The sequence below is a fragment of the Natator depressus genome, chromosome 4, assembly GCF_965152275.1.
Source record: "Natator depressus isolate rNatDep1 chromosome 4, rNatDep2.hap1, whole genome shotgun sequence".
Classification (NCBI taxonomy): Eukaryota; Metazoa; Chordata; order Testudines; family Cheloniidae; genus Natator; species Natator depressus.
This window is the reverse complement of record NC_134237.1, coordinates 29,453,855-29,473,247: the sequence shown is the minus strand read 5'-3', so window position 1 is coordinate 29,473,247 and position 19,393 is coordinate 29,453,855. Positions and strand designations below refer to the sequence as shown.

Sequence of the window (19,393 nt, the reverse complement as noted above, 5' to 3'; positions counted from 1 at the left end):
GGTTGTGACTTATCCTGGGTGTCCGTGTGATGGAGTAGTAAAGACAGGAATAAAGATCACACCTTGAATCCAGTTCTGTGATTTAATCAGCAAATCCTACTCCATCCCTGGAGTTGGGACTTTCATATTGGGTAAAAGTGCATCATCTTGAGTATAAGAATTATCTGCAAGGGGCAAACTGCTGTCCCTGCTTCACAACTGCTGAAGTCTAAGTTTGGAGCCCTGAAATAAGGGTGCACTGTAAGTATTGCTGCCTAACCTCAGTGACTTAATTTGAAGACAGTCTAGGATTACTGCACAAACCAACTGATGTGGGCATCTGTACTCCCTCCGGCCATTGGAATACAGACAACCTATGTTTCTGTAATGTCTGCTATTAATTTTCTTTTTCCATACTCTTTGGAACAATTTTTTGTTCCTCTGATATGGCTACATCTTACAATATATTTTGTGCAGCAGGTCAGGGTGGAAGGACTGGTATGGTAAAAGGAAGTTAGTCATTTACACATATTAGGCCAAATCCTCAGCTGGTGTGAATTAAAATAGCTCAACTGAAGTCGTGGAGCTGTTACACCAGCTAAAGATCAGACCCACGAAGTAGGACAAAAACAGGATTTTTTTTCCCCCCTGAAAAGCAGTCTTTGTTCTTTCTTAACAGCATCTCAGCCTATAATAAAAGCAATGGAAAGATACACATCTGGCCATTTAAGAGTAGTATGGCTTTTATTACAACTTAATCTTTTCAGGATGAACGTGATGTAAGACTGGGAGTGGTCACTGTTCAGATAAAAAGGCTTATTTACAAAGATGTTTACTTTACAGTTTTACATAAGACATTATTCTTCAGAACATACAAAGTATCGAATCACAGACCTAGGTCTAGCACTTGCCTGTAACTATAGGTTAAACCAAAAGGAAATCTACAGCAACCATTAGACGTACATAATACATTGTGTCCTGCAACTACAAGTGTATAAATGACTTCACATCAGTCATGATTTAATGAATTAGAGATTCTCTATACTTCTTTCTTCTTGAGTATTAGTGGACCCACATTATCGCCTGTCAATTCATTGTGTTTGTTGTGAGAGCCATCACAGACAGGGAACTGGAAAAGACAAGAATGATTAGTGTATTTACTGTACAGCAAGCAACTAAGACAAGCGGTGGTCGTTTGTGTAGAGGATAATCCATATAGTTGGAGTGAAATCAAGACCCCACCAACACAAACAACAACAAGGTCAGAAATGCTCAGAATATAACTTAAGAAGCAAATGCAACACATCATCCCTTAAATTAGAGCTGTTGCCACTCCTTCCCTAAAGCGAAAGGATAAGGGACAATGTGACCCAGCTGCAGAAATGATTGACAAATAAGTAGCAATTAATCTTAATTTCTCAGATAAGATAGGGATACAAGTTTATGATTATTGTATAATTTAATAGATGAATGAAAAGTCCTTTCACTTCCAGCCAGTTGACAAGGTAGCTCTAAGTACTAAAGTCTGGGCAGCTTTAGACTAGATACCTTTTTTCTGCACAGAAGTATACATACGCATTTAAATGGGCCAAAAGACAGCATGTTGCATCAGGGTGGAGCTTAAGAGCATTTTACAAAGAAAACATATATTTTTTAAGTTTCCTCCTATTGTTCTTTTCCAACATCCAAGCAATCCCTATCTTCCATCAGGTATATGGCACTGGTCAGTCAGAAGACCACTGCTGCTGAGGAATTAAACTCCGTACAATAGCCTAAAACATTACAAAGAGAGTTTTGTTTTTGTTTTTTTTTTAAAACACATTCTCCATGACAAAATAGCCCAATGGAGGAGCAGCTAAAACCAGAGGCACCCAATGTACTTTCAGGTTCATTCCAGAGTTGGTCAAGTTTTGATGAAACCCCCTTTCCCCCCATTGGAAAATGCTGTTTCTTCTAAACGTTTTGTACAAAAGGATCTGTTTTAACACTTCATTGGGAAGGTTTCACAGGTCTAGGTTGAAATAAGGTCAAAATGAGAGAAATCCACTTCTGAATAGACTGCTGGTGAAGGCAGTCACTTGGCCTGTGAGTCCCACGTTAATCGCTTTTGGGGTTAAAAAAATTGAAAGGTCTTGTTCTGAAGTGGAACAAAAATTAATTTCTGAACAAAAATGAATTTAAAAATCTGGAAGTTTTTCATGAGGTGGAACTGTTTTTTGTCCAGCCCTGGTTTATTCCAGGAATAGAGCAAAATACATAAAGGAAAAAGGCAAAATTTACTTTAGTTTTCACCAGACCAGGGGTTCTCAAACTGGGGGTCAGGACCCCTCAGGGGGTTATGAGGTTATGTGGGGGGTCGTGAGCTGTCAGCCTCTACCCCAAACCCCGCTTTGCCTCCAGCATTTATAATGGCGTTAAATATATAAAAAAGTATTTTTAATGTATTGGGGGGGGGGGGTGTCGCACTTAGAGGCTTACTATGTGAAAGGGGTCACTAGTACAAAAGTTTGAGAATCACTGCACCAGACTAAAGGGTGGCCGCTCTACTTATTGTGCGCAGAACAGACAGTCAAGTGGCTTGTAGGTGTCTAAGCTCTCCTGCATATGTAGGTTTAGAGTGGAGAAAAAGAATTGCACAACTCTTAGAGAACCCATGAACCTGTCCAGCATCAGGGTGGGAGTAATGTGCTCCAATTCACAGAAAGCAGAACTGACAATAATAAAAAGTTAACTCCATAGCCCTATACCGTTGCTATAAAGTACCTTACCGTCTTAGAACGCCAACACCTGCAGTAAGCTGCTTTAGTGAGGCACAGATCTTCAATGTTTATTTCATTTACTACTTTGGGATTTTCCTTCTGGATCTTGAGGTTAATCAAGCTATCCTTCTGCTGTTTCCTCCGCAAGAAGAATGGACGAAGAGCCAGATATCCAAGTAGTGCCAGGACACCCAGGAACGGCAATAACCGCAGCCATTCTGAAACTAAAAAACACACTAGACTTATATAGAGCACTAGGATTGTGAACAGTATCAGTTACACTCAAATGGCACAGCAGCAGCTCTTCCTGTTTGATTTAGAATGAGTAGGGAATCGAGGCTAACAGATGGAGTGGACTAGTGAAATGAGATGAGAGATTGGAAAATAGAGGAGGAGCACATAGGTTTCTGGAGACAGAACAAAGGGTAAAATCCTGGCTCCACGGAAGTCTAGAGCAAAACTCCCATTGATCTCAGTGGGGCCAGGCTCTCACTCGTGGTTTAAGATTGATGCAGTAGAGGAAGGGGAATCAGTGGAGAGATCAAACCATGATTAACACTAAATGAAGGCTCCCTAATGCTTTACCGGGTCACTCAAATTAGCCTTGGAGCATTTTCTAACAAATATAAGAGGAACTGTTAACAGCATAAAGAAAAGGAGTACTGTGGCACCTTAGAGACTAACAAATTTATTTGAGCATAAGCTTTCGTGAGCTACAGCTCACTTCATCAGATGCATAGAATGGAACATATAGTAAGAAGATATATATACATACAGAGAACATGAAAAGGTGGAAGTTGCCATACTAACTGTAAGAGGCTAATTAATTAAGATGAGCTATTATCAGCAGGAGAAAAAAACTTCTGTAGCGATAATCAAGATGGCCCATTTAGACAGTTGACGAGAAGGTGTGAGGATACTTAACATGGGGAAATAGATCCAATATGTGTAATGACCCAGCCACTCCCAGTCTCTATTCAAACCCAAGTTAATGGTATCTGATAGTTTTGCCTGTTCTGTCATTAGCATATGTGACAGCTATGTGAAGTCTTGAGTACCCTCATTCCAGCAGGGAAATTGGCAGAAGAACTGAGTGAATCTTTGTTTAAAATCCAAATCTGCAATAATATTTCAGTAGAGAAGTCTCTTTCCAGTCAGCTTGTCCAGAGTTGAATTGCATCAGAAGGTCTAATCCTGCAAGGTGCTGAGCATCCAATTCTGACTGACCCAGTGGGAGTTGGGTGCCCCGAACCTCAAAAGACTGGGCTCAGAGTATGCATGGCAAGAACCAATGACCTAGTCGGAGAAGCAAACCTTTCAAGTGTACCTGATTAAAGTAAGCGGTGGTACCTTGTGGACTCAACTACTGTTCCAGGATAATCTGGCATCACCTCACCTATTCTTTCAATTGCCAATAGCAGAAACAATGCATCCTGAAAATAAGGTCTCAAGAACTTTCTTAGGAAGTAAGTGATCCTGTGGTCAGGTTTTGCAGATAGGAATTATGCCTTAACCACGCTGTGTGCTGACACAGCAGATGTTATGTATACGACAAAATGCTGTATGGAAAGCTTTTGTTCCAGAACATGAAGATTTGGAAATCAAACCACCACTTAAAGGATTTTAATATTTTTTTTTAAACTTGTGAAGGTACATTTAGTAAGAATGCAGTTAGCATAAGAACAGATTCTCTCCTCTGAAAGAATTTTTCAAACAACACATTCAGTAGACCCACTAGCAGAGAAGGTGAGTCTCCTGGCCTCCCCAAATCTGTAAGATCTACTCAGAGCTCCAGGACAGATAAGATGCACACATGGGAGCACTACAGACCAAAGTAGGGCACTTACAAAAACACGTAGCACAGTCAATAAGACAAACGCACAGGGAAAAGAAGGGCCTCATCTAAAAATGCCATTAGAATCAAATGGCATTAAATAGATTTTTGAACAGTGATTTGCATCTTAATATAGCACGGAGAACCTCAAGCCAAGCTCAAAGACAGAACATTTAGCTCATCTAGTAGGCATGACTGAGGAACAAAGTCTTAGCCCACTTGGTTACAAACACACAGAGAGGAAACACAGAGAAAAGACCAGTAACAACCAGGATAGGAAGCTGTTATTTATTATTTGTATTGTGGTAGCAAAATGCGGAGGGTTTTTAGCTTCACTAGCCAGTGACTTCTGCAGTATATAAGGGACCTGGAGGCTTTCCAGAGAATCAAAATAAAATTCATGCTGTCGTCCAAGCTCTCTGGAGGCTTTCATCTGCTTCCTGTTCGGTCTGGAACTGTTCCCTTGATGCTGGAGACATCAGTTCCTCATTGGATTGTGGACCTAGGCTTGGTCCCTCTGGAAGCGATGTAGGGGATGGGGTTGTTTGCGCTGACTGTGAACCGCTCTCCGCTGGTGCACTATGTTGGGGTTTAGGCTCCGGCTGAGCCTCTTGTGTAGGGTTATCGGCTGCTGCCAGTTCAGGATCAGTGGGGCCCTCTGGTGTTGGTTGTTCCGCTGGTTCCAGTTCTGGGACTGACTCTGTCTGGGTCTCTGGGACTATATCCACTACTGCTGTTGCAGACGTTGGCACGGGGTCCAGTTCCATCACCTCTGACCGGGTCCTGGTAGAAGTTTCCGGAACAGAGCTAGGTGTGACGGCTTGCTTAGCCTGGCTGTGGGTGACCATTCCCACCCTCCTGGCTAGCTTCACATGATTGGCCAAGTCTTCCCCCAACAGCATGGGGATGGGATAATCATCATAGACTGCAAAAGTCCACATTCCTGAACAGCCCTGGTACTGGACAGGCAACTTGGCTGTAGGCAAATTGAAAGAGTTGGACTTGAAGGGTTGAATTGTCACTTGGATCTCTGGGTCCATTAAATTTGAGTCCACTAAGGATAGCCGACACTTGTGCTCTGGTGTCCCTCCACGCGGTGACCTTCTTCCCACCCACACTCAGAGTTTCCCTCCGCTCTGAGGGTATCTGGGCCTGAGGACCTCTGGTGTGATTATGGTGCAATGAACTGTAATCTGTTGGGGTTCTTGGGGCAGTTGGCCTTTACATGCCCCAGCTCGTTACATTTAAAACATTAGCTGACGTGTCATTGGGGTGAGGTGGGTTGCTGGACAACGGTGTGGCGGGACAATAAGGTGTCTGCAGGGTTCCTTGGGGGGTAGTTGGGGCCTTGGGCTGCCCCCGGTGGTAGGGTGTGGTCTGAGGTTGTCCTTTCTGGTATCTGCTCCAACTGCGACCAGTTTTTTTCTTTTCTGCCACCTCCACCCATTTGGCTCCAATCTCCCCCACCTCGATTACAGTTTTGGGCTTCCTATCTAGGACTCATGACACAAACTATTGCCACAGAACTTCCACAGGGATACCCTTTAATACATCTTGAAAAACTGACATGCAGAGAGAGACCGACTTTCATTTAAAAACAAGTTTCTAGCCCCAATGCTTACAAAACACATTTCAAATTTGAGCTCATGCAGTAATGTCTTTCTGAGCCTACAAGCAGCTCCATTGCCTCTATAGCTACACATAGCTTTCTGAAGCAGATGCAACAAAATTAACAATATTCTGTCCACTGATGCTATTCAGAATTCTGTGGACAACACAAACATAAGAATCAAGCCAATTTTACAGTGCTATTGCTTGGGAAAGCTGAGCAACAGAGGCAATCACTGGAGCTATTTATGAGGGAACCCAAAAAACAGAGGGTGGGAAGGGGGTAGAGTAACAAAGACAAATCTCTGTCCCGCCAAAGAACACAAGAGAAGGGAAGAAGGAAGAGACCAGAGTTTCCTTCTCCCTCTACAATCAGAAAGGGGTGAATCTTCAAACTTATACTTCTGCTAGCCAAAGACCAATCCAAAAAGTGGAGACCCTGGGGAGTGTTTAGGAGTAACACGACAGGAATCCCAACTCTCACCCAAGAAGCTGGGGCATAGGCATCTTACCAGGGTGTTGCCACCCTCCCTATTTTTCCCCTTATTAGTTTCTGGGAAGTAGATGTCCACTCATTTTTTTTTTTTCCCCCATACTCACACTTTTTAAGTTCCCTAACAACAACAAGACCCTTTATTAGATGTGAACAGAAAGAGAACCCTGACACTGTCAGCCTAACTAAAGTGAATGGCCACAGCGTACATTGAAGCATCCACAGCTAATATTCTGTCCTCTCCCTCTCATTTGGAAAAGAAAAGAAAAAAAGTCAGGTGGAAGGAGTGTGTCAGCCAGAGTGGTTCTTGAGTACAAAAACTGGTGTTCATATTAAAACTGAGCAGTAGAGGTAGCTCTGTTGCCTTTTTTAATTACTTTCTAATATCTGTTTCAAAAACTAAATCATGTATGCGCTAGTAGGTGCTCACTTACTACTGTAATTATACCACTTTCTATTCTAACTGGCTACAGAGCAGCTCATCAGTAAGTTAAAACACTAAACGTGTATGAACTATCCACCATTCAGCATGCAACATGCTATTGCATTTGGATTTTCAGTGACTCCAGGCCCTATGCAAATTCAGAAGTTACTTCCTGAATTATGTTTGCCTCAAAGTTAACTAGCAGAGGGCTTTTTCTAACAGATGATTGTACTGCTTCCTGTTTTTAGATTCAGTCAGTCAATGAGTTCTCACTTTTATGCACTCTAAACAAAAAAAAAAAAAAAAACCCTCCAATTTTCAGATTCCCACGAGATAACTCGGCAAGTTAGGTGGGGCAGGGAGAACACAGTCCTGTCAGTGTTGGATCACAGTTTAAATAATAAATTAAGAAACCCCAAATCCCTTATTAGATCCACATGCAGCTTGTCACCCTACTATGTAAGATGACAAGGTCAGAGATTCACTCAAGTGGTCTGTGGAGGCTACTTCTCAATGTGCCCCTGCCTTCTCTATCCCATCCCCTTCACCCCACACACACTTTCACAGCAACTACAGGAGCATATATTCTGAACAGAGGTGGCTCAAACATTTGTAAAAGAGGCTTCCTAAGACTGGCCTCTTCCTGTATGGGATGCTACTTAGGTTACCAATAGCCCCCTTAGTATAGAGGTTAGATGGAAAGCCCACAAAAATTGTGCCTGTGGCCCTCCACTGAAAAACTGAAGTATAATCAGTACGTAATTCCTACAAGGAATCTGACGCTTATCTTACCTCACTCATCTGTACATCAAAATGATGTGCTCATAAAGGTTGTCTATATATTGTATATATTTATACTGCCAGCATAAAAAAACATAATAATCATGACTGTACTGTACACTTCAGCATGACTGTTGTGAAGAAACACATGGGACTGGGGGGAAGAGGCAGCCACGACAAGAAAATGAGAGATGGAAACTTTTGAACACTAAGGGTATGACAACACTAAGATAGGTTTCAGAGTAGCAGCTGTGTTAGTCTGTATTCGCAAAAAGAAAAGGAGGACTTGTGGCACCTTAGAGACTAACCAATTTATTTGAGCATAAGCTTTCATGAGCTACAGCTCACTTCATCGGATGCATTCAGTGGAAAATACAGTGAGGAGATTTATATACATAAAGAACATGAAACAATGGGTGTTACCATACAGACTGTAACAAGAGTGATCACTTAAGGTGAGCTATTACCAGCAGGAGAGCAGGGGGGTGGGGTGGGGGGGGAACCTTTTGTAGTGATAATCAAGGTGGGCCATTTCCAGCAGTTGAAAAGAACGTCTGAGGAACAGTGGGGGAATAGAGGGGGGGTATAAACATGGGGAAATAGTTTTACTTTGTGTAATGACCCATCCACTCCCAGTCTCTATTCAAGCCTAACTTAATTGTATCCAGTTTGCAAATTAAGTCCAATTCAGCAGTCTCTCGTTGGAGTCTGTTTTTTTTGTTGCAGTATTGCCATTTTTAAGTCTAATCGAGTGACCAGAGAGATTGAAGTGTTCTCCAACTGGTTTTTGAATGTTATAATTCTTGACGTCTGATTTGTGTCCACTGATTCTTTTACGTAGAGACTGTCCAGTTTGACCAATGTACATGGCAGAGGGGCATTGCTGGCACATGATGGCATATATCACATTGGTATCTATCAAGTATTCTTACAACTACAATACCCACCTGCTGTAGTGAAGAAACAGATTGACAGAGCCAGAAGAGTACCCAGAAGTCACCTACTACAGGACAGGCCCAACAAAGAAAATAACAGAACGCCACTAGCCATCACCTTCAGCCCCCAACTAAAACCTCTCCAGCGCATCTTCAAGGAACTACAACCTATCCTGAGGGATGACCCATCACTCTCACAGATCTTGGGAGAGAGGCCAGTCAGTCCTTGCCTACAGACAGCCCCCCCAACCTGAAGCAAATACTCACCAGCAACCACACAATAGAACCACTAACCCAGGAACCTATCCTTGCAACAAAGCCCGTTGCCAACTGTGCCCACATATCTATTCAGGGGACACCATTGTAGGGCCTAATCACATCAGCCACACTATCAGAGGCTCGTTCACCTGCACATCTACCAATGTGATATATGCCATCATGTGCCACCAATGCCCCTCTGCCATGTACATTGGTCAAACTGGACAGTCTCTACGTAAAAGAATAAATGGACACAAATCAGACGTCAAGAATTATAACACTCAAAAACCAGTTGGAGAACACTTCAATCTCTCTGGTCACTCGATTACAGACCTAAAAATGGCAATACTGCAACAAAAAAAACTTAAAAAACAGACTCCAATGAGAGACTGCTGAATTGGACTTAATTTGCAAACTGGATACAATTAAGTTAGGCTTGAATAGAGACTGGGAGTGGATGGGTCATTACACAAAGTAAAACTATTTCCCCATGTTTATCCCTCTCCCCCACCCGCCACTGTTCCTCAGAGGTTCTTGTCAACTGCTGGAAATGGCCCACCTTGATTATCACTACAAAAGGTTCCCACCCACCCCCCCACTCTCCTGCTGGTAATAGCTCACCTTAAGTGATCACTCTGGTTACAGTGTGTATGGTAACACCCATTATTTCATGTTCTCTATGTATATAAATCTCCCCACTGTATTTTCAACTGAATGCATCCGACGAAGTGAGCTGTAGCTCACGAAAGCTTATGCTCAAATAAATTGGTTAGTCTCTAAGGTGCCACAAGTACTCCTTTTCTTTTTAACACTAAGATCGTGTCTGAAACCCAGTGCCAAACACTGTTCCCTTCCTCCCTGCTAACCCTTGATGCTTGTACTTTCGGGGTAAATTCTGGTTCTGTATATTGCATTGATTATAGTTTGTCCCTGTCAACACAAGCAGTCAGAGAGAGGCCATGACTGACCTCAGATCTCAAAAAATGGTTCAGTTTCTAGGGTAGAGGGGGCTCCGGATTTTTATTAGCCTAAAATACAAAGCTGTATGTAAGATGCTGCTCTCCACCATGTGTTTTCCCCCTCATTTCTCTGTGATTGATAAGGCAAGAACTTTAAGACTCTCAGGGTCAGTTTTTCCTAATTAAACTTAGGGATGCAAAAGAAGAAAAGTTCTAATAACCAAATATTATTTTACTGCCCACCCTGACTCTGGGGTCAGGCCTGCTTTTGCTTGAGACTACAAGATCAAGACTCAAACAAATGCGTGCTTAGTGAGTATGGTGCTTAGCACAGCACCCTGATCCTTGATTGATGGCCAAGCAGATGCTCACTCAGTACAAATAATATCTTTAAATACCATAATTTAAAATCACTCAATTCCCTTCTTTCACAACCAGGAAACAAACTAAATCAAAGTTTGTACATTTTCATTTGTGGCTGCCAAAGAACATTCATTCTCTTTATTACTAATATTTACTACTATAAATTAAATAAAATTTTGACTCTATGCTTCTGTGCTGTATAGTAATCTTTCATTGACCATAATTCAATTGATAGTTCTATAAATATCTCCTTCCTTGTCTTGAATTTGAGTTGTTACTCTGTGAATACTTTGAGTTAGACTGCATAATATTCAAGGCAGTGATCTTGTCTACAAATGTTTTGTAAAATGATAAACACACCTACAACAATTATCTAAATGTTGGGATGATTTGATTATTGTAGTACCTACAAATGCTAACAACTAACACTAGCGCCTACTAGCTACCAGAGCTAGCCGTTTCCCAGACATTCAAGATGGGACAAACCCTTCTCCTAGGTGCTCATGACCTAAGCACAGAGAAAAGTAGGCAAGTTAGGGACAGGAGAACAACAAACGGACTGTAATACAATACAAAGAGTAGCAAATGTCCTAGAAAATGCTTGTATATTTAATCTGCTTTATACAAAATATGGTTGTATTAGTATACAGTAATCTTTTCGTTCTTAATCAGAAACTTATTGAATTACAGCTGCCACAGTGCTTAGAGCAAGCACCGTGCAGAACATAAATTCTACAAACCAGGAAACAATAACTATTCTGGTTTGCTGTTGGATTGTAAAGTGGTACAACTTCCTAGGGCAGACAAGTCCTTAGTCTCCAACTGCAGCCCTTCAGGGGGAAAAATTCAACAAAAGAAGTAACCAGATGTCTGTTTCACACTTCAAATGGTTAGTTTTTCGAGAGTTAGGGAAACACTTTGAAGGTATCTTTAAATGAGCTCTAGTCAAAGAGCAGCGTCTGCTAAAAATTAAGTGAAAATTCCTGCTGATTACTAAGTTCAAGAGCAGTTTTGGCACCATAACCCCACTGATTTGGCTGTATTCTTGTTGAGCAACTTTTTGGAAGAAGCAGGCAAACATGTCCCATCATTAAATGATTCCATAAAGCAATGTAGTAGAGTGTATTGCTGTATAAATTTAGTACTTCAAAACTGATTATTCAACATGCCCACATTTCAGCTGCTGCTTGAAAAACTTAAGGTTCCTGCCATTTGATCTGGGCGGGCAGACCCTTTTGCCCATGTGCAGTGCCACTGAAGTGAATGTAACTCTACAAGGGTAAAAGGATTGGTCAGCACAGATCAGAGCCAAAGACTTAAAAGCATGTCAGGAAACCAAGTAAATATGTTGTATTAATGTAGCTTTCTAAGGTCTAATTTTTATGTGCTCAGTTTCCTATTCAATATGCAACCATCTCCATTTACCAGGCTGAGTTTTTGTGCTGAATTCCACATATGCATGCCCACAACTCCCTGGAGCGCTGAACAGAAGAACCCGAGAGTTACGATCACCAGAGTTATGAACTGACCAGTCAACCACACACCTCATTTGAAACCGGAAGTACACAATCAGGCAGAAGCAGAGAGGAAAAAATATTAGCAAGTACAGTACTATGTTAAATGTAACTACTAAAAAAAAAAAAAAAAAAAAAAAAAAAGGAAAGCAGCATTTTTCTTCTGCATAGTAAAGTTTCAAAACTGTATTAAATCAATGTTCAGTTGTAAATTTCTGAAGGAACCACCAAAACGTTTTGTTCAGAGTTATAAACATTTCAGAGTTACAAACAACCTCCATTCCCGAGATGTTCATAACTGAGGTTCTAGTGTACCCGTATGTTCTATCAATCATTCAGATAGCTTTAATTTTCTTTAAAGCATCTAATTTACAAAAGCATTTTGTAACATACTAAAGGTGTCCTCTCTCCCAGAGAGAGCAGGGTCTAAATGCACTGGGTGAGGAGCCCAGTGCTCTCTTCCCTCCTAGGTATCCTATTTAGATGCTCTCTTCATAGGCCCTGCTGTTTGCTTTATTATTTATTATTAATTATTATTCTTATTATTAAACCAAACAAGACTTAAGATTTTTGACTTATAAAAATTTTGAAAGATAACTCAAAAGGGTCTTTTTAATTTTTTTAAAAAGATGTAAAGCAAAAGTTTAAATATTTTCCAACCTTCATTGTTTTTAAAAAAGAAACCCTCTCTCTTTCTGAAAGTTTCAATCAGTGTTCTCGGGGGCGTGGATCAAAATCCTCCAACATTTCAGTGGAGGGGGCCTTTAGACCTTCGCATAGTCAGTTTGAGAGGAGCATTAAAATACCCTTTCTGTAAGTCACCAAGCTGTCCTGTTCTCACAGGAGCTGAGGCACCCCATTAGAATGTAGAGATGACAGGCAAAACCCTCCACTGTCCACTCCCATTAGAGCCCTTTCCATGGAAAAGCAAAATTCAGGTGGTGGTCATTTGTCACCCCTTCCAAACTCCCTCCTCCTAGGGAGAAGATGTGACAAAATGGGAATGTTCTTAATGTTTTGTCTAAATACTGTATGTGTGCCTTAGTTTCCCCTATGCATTTCTTAAGTATCTATGGGGTAAAATAAGGGGGTGTAATTGTTGCAAAGCCCTAAAGGGCCAGTGTAATGGTGTCTGCACAAACAATGGCCAACACACTGTCCCCTGGCAACTAATGGCCTGGGCCCCTTCTCTGCAAAGGTGCCAACTAAAGCTGTTGAAAAACAAACAAACAAAAAAATCAGGTGGCCTCCTGGCCCAGAAAAAAGACAAGAGGAGGGGCGAAAAAGTTTCAGTTTAAAGCTCACTTAAAAAAATGAAGGAAGGGCCAGAGGGGGCTCTGGGCTCCCTGCCCCACAAAATGGACCTAACTAAGGGGTCCTGGTCTCTGTACCTACAAGCTCTGTTTTAAACCATGTTCCTGTCACCTAATAAACTTTCTGTTTTACTGGCTGACTAAAAGTCACGTCTAAACGCAAAGTTGGCAGGGGCACGGCCCTCTGGCTTCCCCAGGAGCCCCGCCTGTGCGAACTCACTGTAAAAAGTGCACAGTTTAAAACAAACAAACAAACAAAAAAAACCCTAAATGCTCAAAAGGTCAAACCCAAAAAGGTCAAAGCTGTGTAAGCTTCTTGCCCTAAAAACAGTCTGCTCACAAAAAAAGGCTCCCCCAAAGTCCTAACTGGCTTCGTCTAAAGTAGTTCCACAGCATTGCCTAGTAACTCCGTAACAGAAGCATAAAGGCAGCTTTTTTTCCTCCTCTCCTCTTCTCTAGTAAGTGGGTTCAACCTTACCATACTCAGTTTAAAAAACCTGATAGACAGCAAATAAAACTGCTAAGTTACTAAAATAATTGCTAAATATTGCTAAATTGTTAATATTTGTAAAGGTTTATATGAAGTTTGACATAAGTGGGAACTGAATTCCCTAATCTTTTCCAGAAGGTATCACAGCTCCGGCATTTACTGCTGGCGCTGTCCTTAAAGAAGAGCTTACATGGAGGTGAACATCATTTCAGTTTAAATTATCAATATCACAGAAGCCTATACATACCACGAAGGGACGAATCAGCAGAACTCTGCCGTTTCCGCACCAAAGTTGCTGCCATGGCAAGGTTCTATGGTGAAGTGCAAAGCATTTTGTCACTACCGCAAATCTACATAACTCCTATGAATATAATTGCAAATTACAAAGTGTGATAGACCCAGGCCAGTTAGGTATAGCAGAGTAGTAGAAGACAGATATACTGGCCACTGGATTAACAGTTTTCTGTTCCCTGACTGACCAGAGCAGGGGTTGCTCCAGGCTAATGAGAACACCTGACTCCAATTAACCTGCAAAGAGTCAGGTGAGGCCATTATGCTAATGTGACCACCTGACTCTAATTAAGGCCCCTCGGATACTATAAAAGGACTCATGCCAGGCAGGTAGAGGAGAACAAATATGGCTGAAGGGCTGGTTAACAAAGACACCCTCGAGTAATTGGTAAGGGAGAATCAGGAGAGCTGTGGAGAAGTGGCCTGAGGAAATATAGCATCTCTGGCAGTGAAAGGTTGGCTGCTAACAGCTGCTACCATTAGGGTCCCTGGGCTGGAACCCAGAGTAGAGGGTGGGCCTGGGTTCCCCTCAACCTACCACTACAGAAACATCTCCTGGAAGGGGAAAACAGGCCCCTGTCAGGACAGGCTACATTGTTTTGGCATGAGGCTGTAGGAGCAACAGAGACTGTGGGAGCTCTCACTGATGACCTTGTTGGCTTATGATGAAAAGGGCTCAGTAGACTGTATCCCTGGCCCTAGAGAGAGAGAAGGGCTATGTGGAGGATTGCAGTGAGCCTCTGAAACTAGCATAAACTGCCTGGCAGCGTGGGACCCACGGGGACAAGGTTGGAGCTCTGCCACAAAAGCTAGTGTAAATCTTTGAAGACTAGTAGGCTTGCAAATATAAGAGGCTTAAATCAACCATAAGACACTACCCAGAAAGCTCTGCTCAAATGTCCTTTATCACAATTCAGTCAATCTGTAGCGTGCATGCTCTCAAGCAAACAGGTGGTGGTGGTGAGAGATTCAGCATCTTTAACCTAGAATACTTTCATGTCTTTTCATCTCTGATGGTATCCAACATAGAGGTTACAAGCAAAGTCATACTATCAATCATGTGCTGTTATGTCAAGCTGCTGCTAAGAAAAAAGGGGCTGTGAGCCAAGAGCATATTATTTCAAGGAGGATGCTCTTGAAAAAGACATTGTTTACTGTGTGCCATAAGACTGAAACACTTCAACCTTGCACGCATAGCATTCTTGGCTGTTTTTCTCAATTTAGTGCTATCAACATGATGCATACATTACATCGTAGAGAAAAGACATTTAAGTGTGACCATGGACATCAGCCTATTAAATACTGCAGAAATGAATCCTGTGTCCAGATTTGGAATGTTAGCCGTGTAGCTATGTATTTCTGACTGCATTTTGTATCTGCATCCATACTTTCACTATGCTTGATTGTTCAAGTGTTCATTAAATCATTAAGTACCAGAGCTAGTGAATGTACAGGACTTCTGGAATTTTTCAGCTAAAAAATTGTCCCAAATTTCTACAGCAATCACACAGCAGTTTCCATTCTAATCCCCTCTTCTACCTATGTTCATTGCTTTCTGAAACATTCACCTTTGGGACTGAAATGTCACATGATTGGCCCCTCCCAGAGGTGGTGATTTATTTTATTCTAAGTTTAAACAAAATCCTTTCAGCTAATTGATTTGAGAGTAAACAGCTCTGCTCCCCACCTCACTCTTAAATGTTTTGATTACCTTTTTCTAATAACTCATTGACTGAATAACTCATATGACTGAAGCTTCAAAGTTGGTATGCTAACTGGCCTGAGTGACCAGTAAGTACTTTGCTAAGTTTTTAAAAGCTCGTGTTTAATAGTTATGTTTGAAACTGCAGGATTGAGCATTAAAAGTAGTGTATTCCATTATGCTGTCAGTTGTGCACTTTGATAGATGTGGTGTGTATGAATATACAGGTAGATTTCATACCTCCTCAGTTACATAAATGTATGAAGAGGCTAGGGCCATGTCTACACTAATGAGTTTACAGCAGCACAGCTCTATCGATGCAGCTGTGCCACTGTAAGATCGCTTGTGTAGCCGCTCTATCCTGATGGGAGAGAGCTCTCCCATCGACATAATTAAACCATCTCCAATGAGTGGTGGTAGCTATGTCGGTAGGAGATCGTCTCTCTTGGACATAGCGCTGTCCACACCAGCGCTTCTGTCGGTGTAAATTATGTCCCTCAAAGGGGTGGTGGTGTTTTTTCACACTCCTGAGCAACATAAATTATACTGACAAATATGCTAGTGTAGACAACCTAAATCCAAGAAGTTTAAAAAAAAAAAAAACCTAGAGAATTAAATTTTAAAACATCATTCTTATGTTAATGCAATATTACAGTTGCCTGATCAAGCACTGAAGTCAGGAAATATCAAATGTTAAGATTATATAGGACCTGATCCAACTCTTACTGAAACTGTGGAGACTTCACATCAACTTTTATGGGAATTGAATCCAGCCCTTCATTTCAGTACAGAATGATTACCAATGTCAGTCAAACAAGAGAACTTTGAGGAGAAGCATAGAGCTCAATACGGTCCAGCCTGGCACAGATAGCCAGAGATATTATGGGATACTAAGTAAACACACAGTGTAAACGTGCTGGAAAATAGTACTTAAGCCTAGTTGTAGATAAACTGTTTTCCAACACTCATGAAGATGGTACAGCTTGCTGATGCAGTATGGACAAATTAGTCTGACTGCATCTTAAAGGACCTTTTACCCTGCCAGAACAATTTAATTTTTTTTATGTCTCCAAACAAACCGTGCTAGCTAAAACAATATGATACTTGAGGTCCTAAACCCACTACAACTGAGTCTAGAAACCAGGTTCAAATAGTTCTCATTTGTAACATAGTTGGGATCTTAATGGGACACAAACCTGAAAAAAATCACAATTCTGTTGGAAACCATAATTGTAGTAAGTACAGAGAACACGGACAAAGATAGGAGGGGAAAAAAATCTCTTTTCAGTTAGTTCACTTTGTGCAATTGGCAGCACTTTGTATGGTTATTTTCCCTATTTCCCTTATGCAGTCAGTCAGTTTTTTCCCTTGCTAAGGAGACACTTATTTTAAAAAAAAGTCACCATGTGAGCAGAAAATCCTTTCTATAACATTTTAGAGAAATACTTTAAATAGTATGTAACTTTTTTTTTTAAAGGGTGCTCTGTCAAACAGTTGTTTTTAAGAAATCAAGGTGGTGGGTTTTTTTTGTTCGGCAACTGGGTTAGGTTAGTTACAGAACAAAGTTAACCAGGTCCCCTAACTTGGCTGTAACTGAACTACAGATGGGGAGCCTTAAAAAAAGCGTGATATTAATTTAGTCTAAGGCTCATGGTAAAGGGTAATGAGCATCGGTCAAAATGGAAAGGGGCCTCAGTGAAAATGAAAATCAGGCACAAAGTATGTTAGTTGATATTTCTAAAGTAGGTTCAGTTTAACACTGGTTTAAGAATCGTTGCTGGTAATTATGGAACAGATAAAAACTTGTTAAGCCTGTTTGACCTTTTTTTAACCTAATGTGGATTTGTTTTTTAGGTTAAAAGTACAAGTCTTATACTTACCAATTACAACATGGTTAATTAGTCCAGGCTGAGCTGTGATTACAATTTGAACTGAGGGAGAGCTACTAAAGTGATGTGTAAGATTTCAAAGTATGGTTACAGTTAGGAAAGACCTGTAAAACATCCATCCCCTTCTTACTCAAAACAGCTGCTCCCTGCAGGTCTTCAAGTCATGTCTCATGATAAAACCTGCTTTCTGTCCTATGAGCTAGGCACAGCCCATATAGCTATAGAGAAGCAAGCTGGAGAGTCTATTCCGGCCACAGGCATAATCAGATTTATTACCCATTTTCAGACTGCAAAATCTTGCTGCTGGAAGCATAAAGAACACCACTCGATCCAGGGAAGAGACTGCAGCGCTGGGCTGGCCTGGCAGTCAACAGAGTCATTCTTAAGACTGGTAGGAACAACTCTCACTAGATCTGGGGGAAGTAACATTTTGCAAGAGTAAATATTTTACCCCGGCGGTTATTTTATTTTAGCCACAGACTTGCTTCTCTGTCTGCCACGGTGAAGCACACAAGGCAGAAGTGCAGTCATCCCCTTAGGCAGAGGGAAACTAAGGCACACAAGGGCAAACTTTCACCCACCAGCAGGAGACCAGCAACTCTCCTGCCAGTTATGTTCGCTGGTTCACTTCCTCCTTCCTGACACCCATCGGGGCAAGAAAGGGGAGCTCCGGGCAGGGGAGGTGTGGGAAGGGAAAGCAATGGGATGGGGACGAAGCAGTGGGAAGATGGGGGGGGGGAGGGGGGAGCTGGGGAATTGGATGGTGAGCTGGGAAGGGAAGAGGTGGGGGACGCCGGGGAAGGGGTAATAGGATGAGGCAGGAAGGGGAAGGAATTGGCTGGGGGGCGGGGGGGGAGGGAATAGGGGAAGGCCAGGGCCGGCCGGGGGGAGGCTGGATCCTGGCGGGGCTAGCAGAGGGGGGCCAGCCGGCGGTACCTGTCAGCCTGACGAAGCCGCTGATGCTCTCGGGCAAGGGCAGGCGCTTGAGGTAGGCAGGCAGCTGCACTTTGATGATGCGAGCCAAGCTTTCTAGCGGCATGGCGACGTGGGGGGACGGGCGCTACGCGGCGGCCTCCCCGCCCTCTCCCTTGTCATGCCACAACGGTGCCCTTCCTCCAAGGAGGGGGGGAAGGGGGGGTATCAGCTACTGAGCATGTGCGGACGGCGCGGGCCGCTGCCGGCGGGCTGGAGGCTAGTGCGCGTGCGCACTGGGCAAGTGACACGCCTGCTGTTAGCGCTGAGGGCGGCGCGAGCTTCTCTTGCTCTAGCGTGCCGGGGGCTCGGGCTGGCGGCGGGCCTGGGGCTTGGCTCTGAGCTCTAGGCTTCTGCGGTGTTAAGCGCACGAGCGAGGTTGTGCCCGCGAGCTACTCGCCTGCATACAGCGGGGCATCCCGGGAAGCGTTTGCAGCAGGACTGCGGCCCGACGTGGGGCCGGGATGGGCGCGGGGGTGAGCTCCCGGAGCGCCGCCCCGGGGAAGGCCTCGCAGAGGGCAGCGGGCTCCCGCCGTGTGACGGGGCGGGAGGCGCTCAAGGAGGGCAGAAATGCCACCCCACTTTCCCAAATCACGGGACTGGATTGGCACAAGTGTGCAGAATATTGCAGGGGGCTTAAACATAAGCAAAGGTCTGGAAGGTGCGTGAGGTAGATTCCGTTAGTAAAGTGGGGTTAAAATGCAAAAAGGCAAAAGTAGAAAGGGAATGGGCAAGGCGAGGTAATACTATTTTATAAAATAATATGAAACTGGTGAAAGTAAAGACAGTTAAGGGCAGTGATAGAGTAATATAAAAACCGAATGTATGGA

At 42.7% G+C, this 19,393-nt stretch overlaps 1 protein-coding gene across 1 annotated transcript; it reads right to left on the bottom strand.

The window, feature by feature from the left end:
• Positions 1 to 645: 645 nt before the first annotated feature.
• Positions 646 to 18,730, bottom strand: CISD2 (CDGSH iron sulfur domain 2). Its single transcript, XM_074950690.1, has 3 exons — positions 18,528 to 18,730; positions 2,748 to 2,962; positions 646 to 1,108 (listed from the first exon to the last, which is right to left on the bottom strand). Exons 1-3 carry the CDS (start codon positions 18,628 to 18,630, stop codon positions 1,019 to 1,021), a joined length of 408 nt encoding a protein of 135 aa, XP_074806791.1. The 5' UTR covers positions 18,631 to 18,730; the 3' UTR covers positions 646 to 1,018.
• Positions 18,731 to 19,393: the final 663 nt, after the last annotated feature.

What these genes read in the sequence shown, in the direction of transcription:
- CISD2 (XM_074950690.1), bottom strand. Translation starts at nt 18,630, where the DNA reads ATGCCGCTAGAAAGCTTGGCTCGCATCATCAAAGTGCAGCTGCCTGCC. An exon ending in CGGCTTCGTCAGGCTGACAG is followed by an intron (nt 2,963 to 18,527) that starts GTACCGCCGGCT and finishes TGTGTTTTTTAG; the next exon opens with TTTCAGAATGGCTGCGGTTA. An exon ending in GGTGTTGGCGTTCTAAGACG is followed by an intron (nt 1,109 to 2,747) that starts GTAAGGTACTTT and finishes TGTCTTTTCCAG; the next exon opens with TTCCCTGTCTGTGATGGCTC.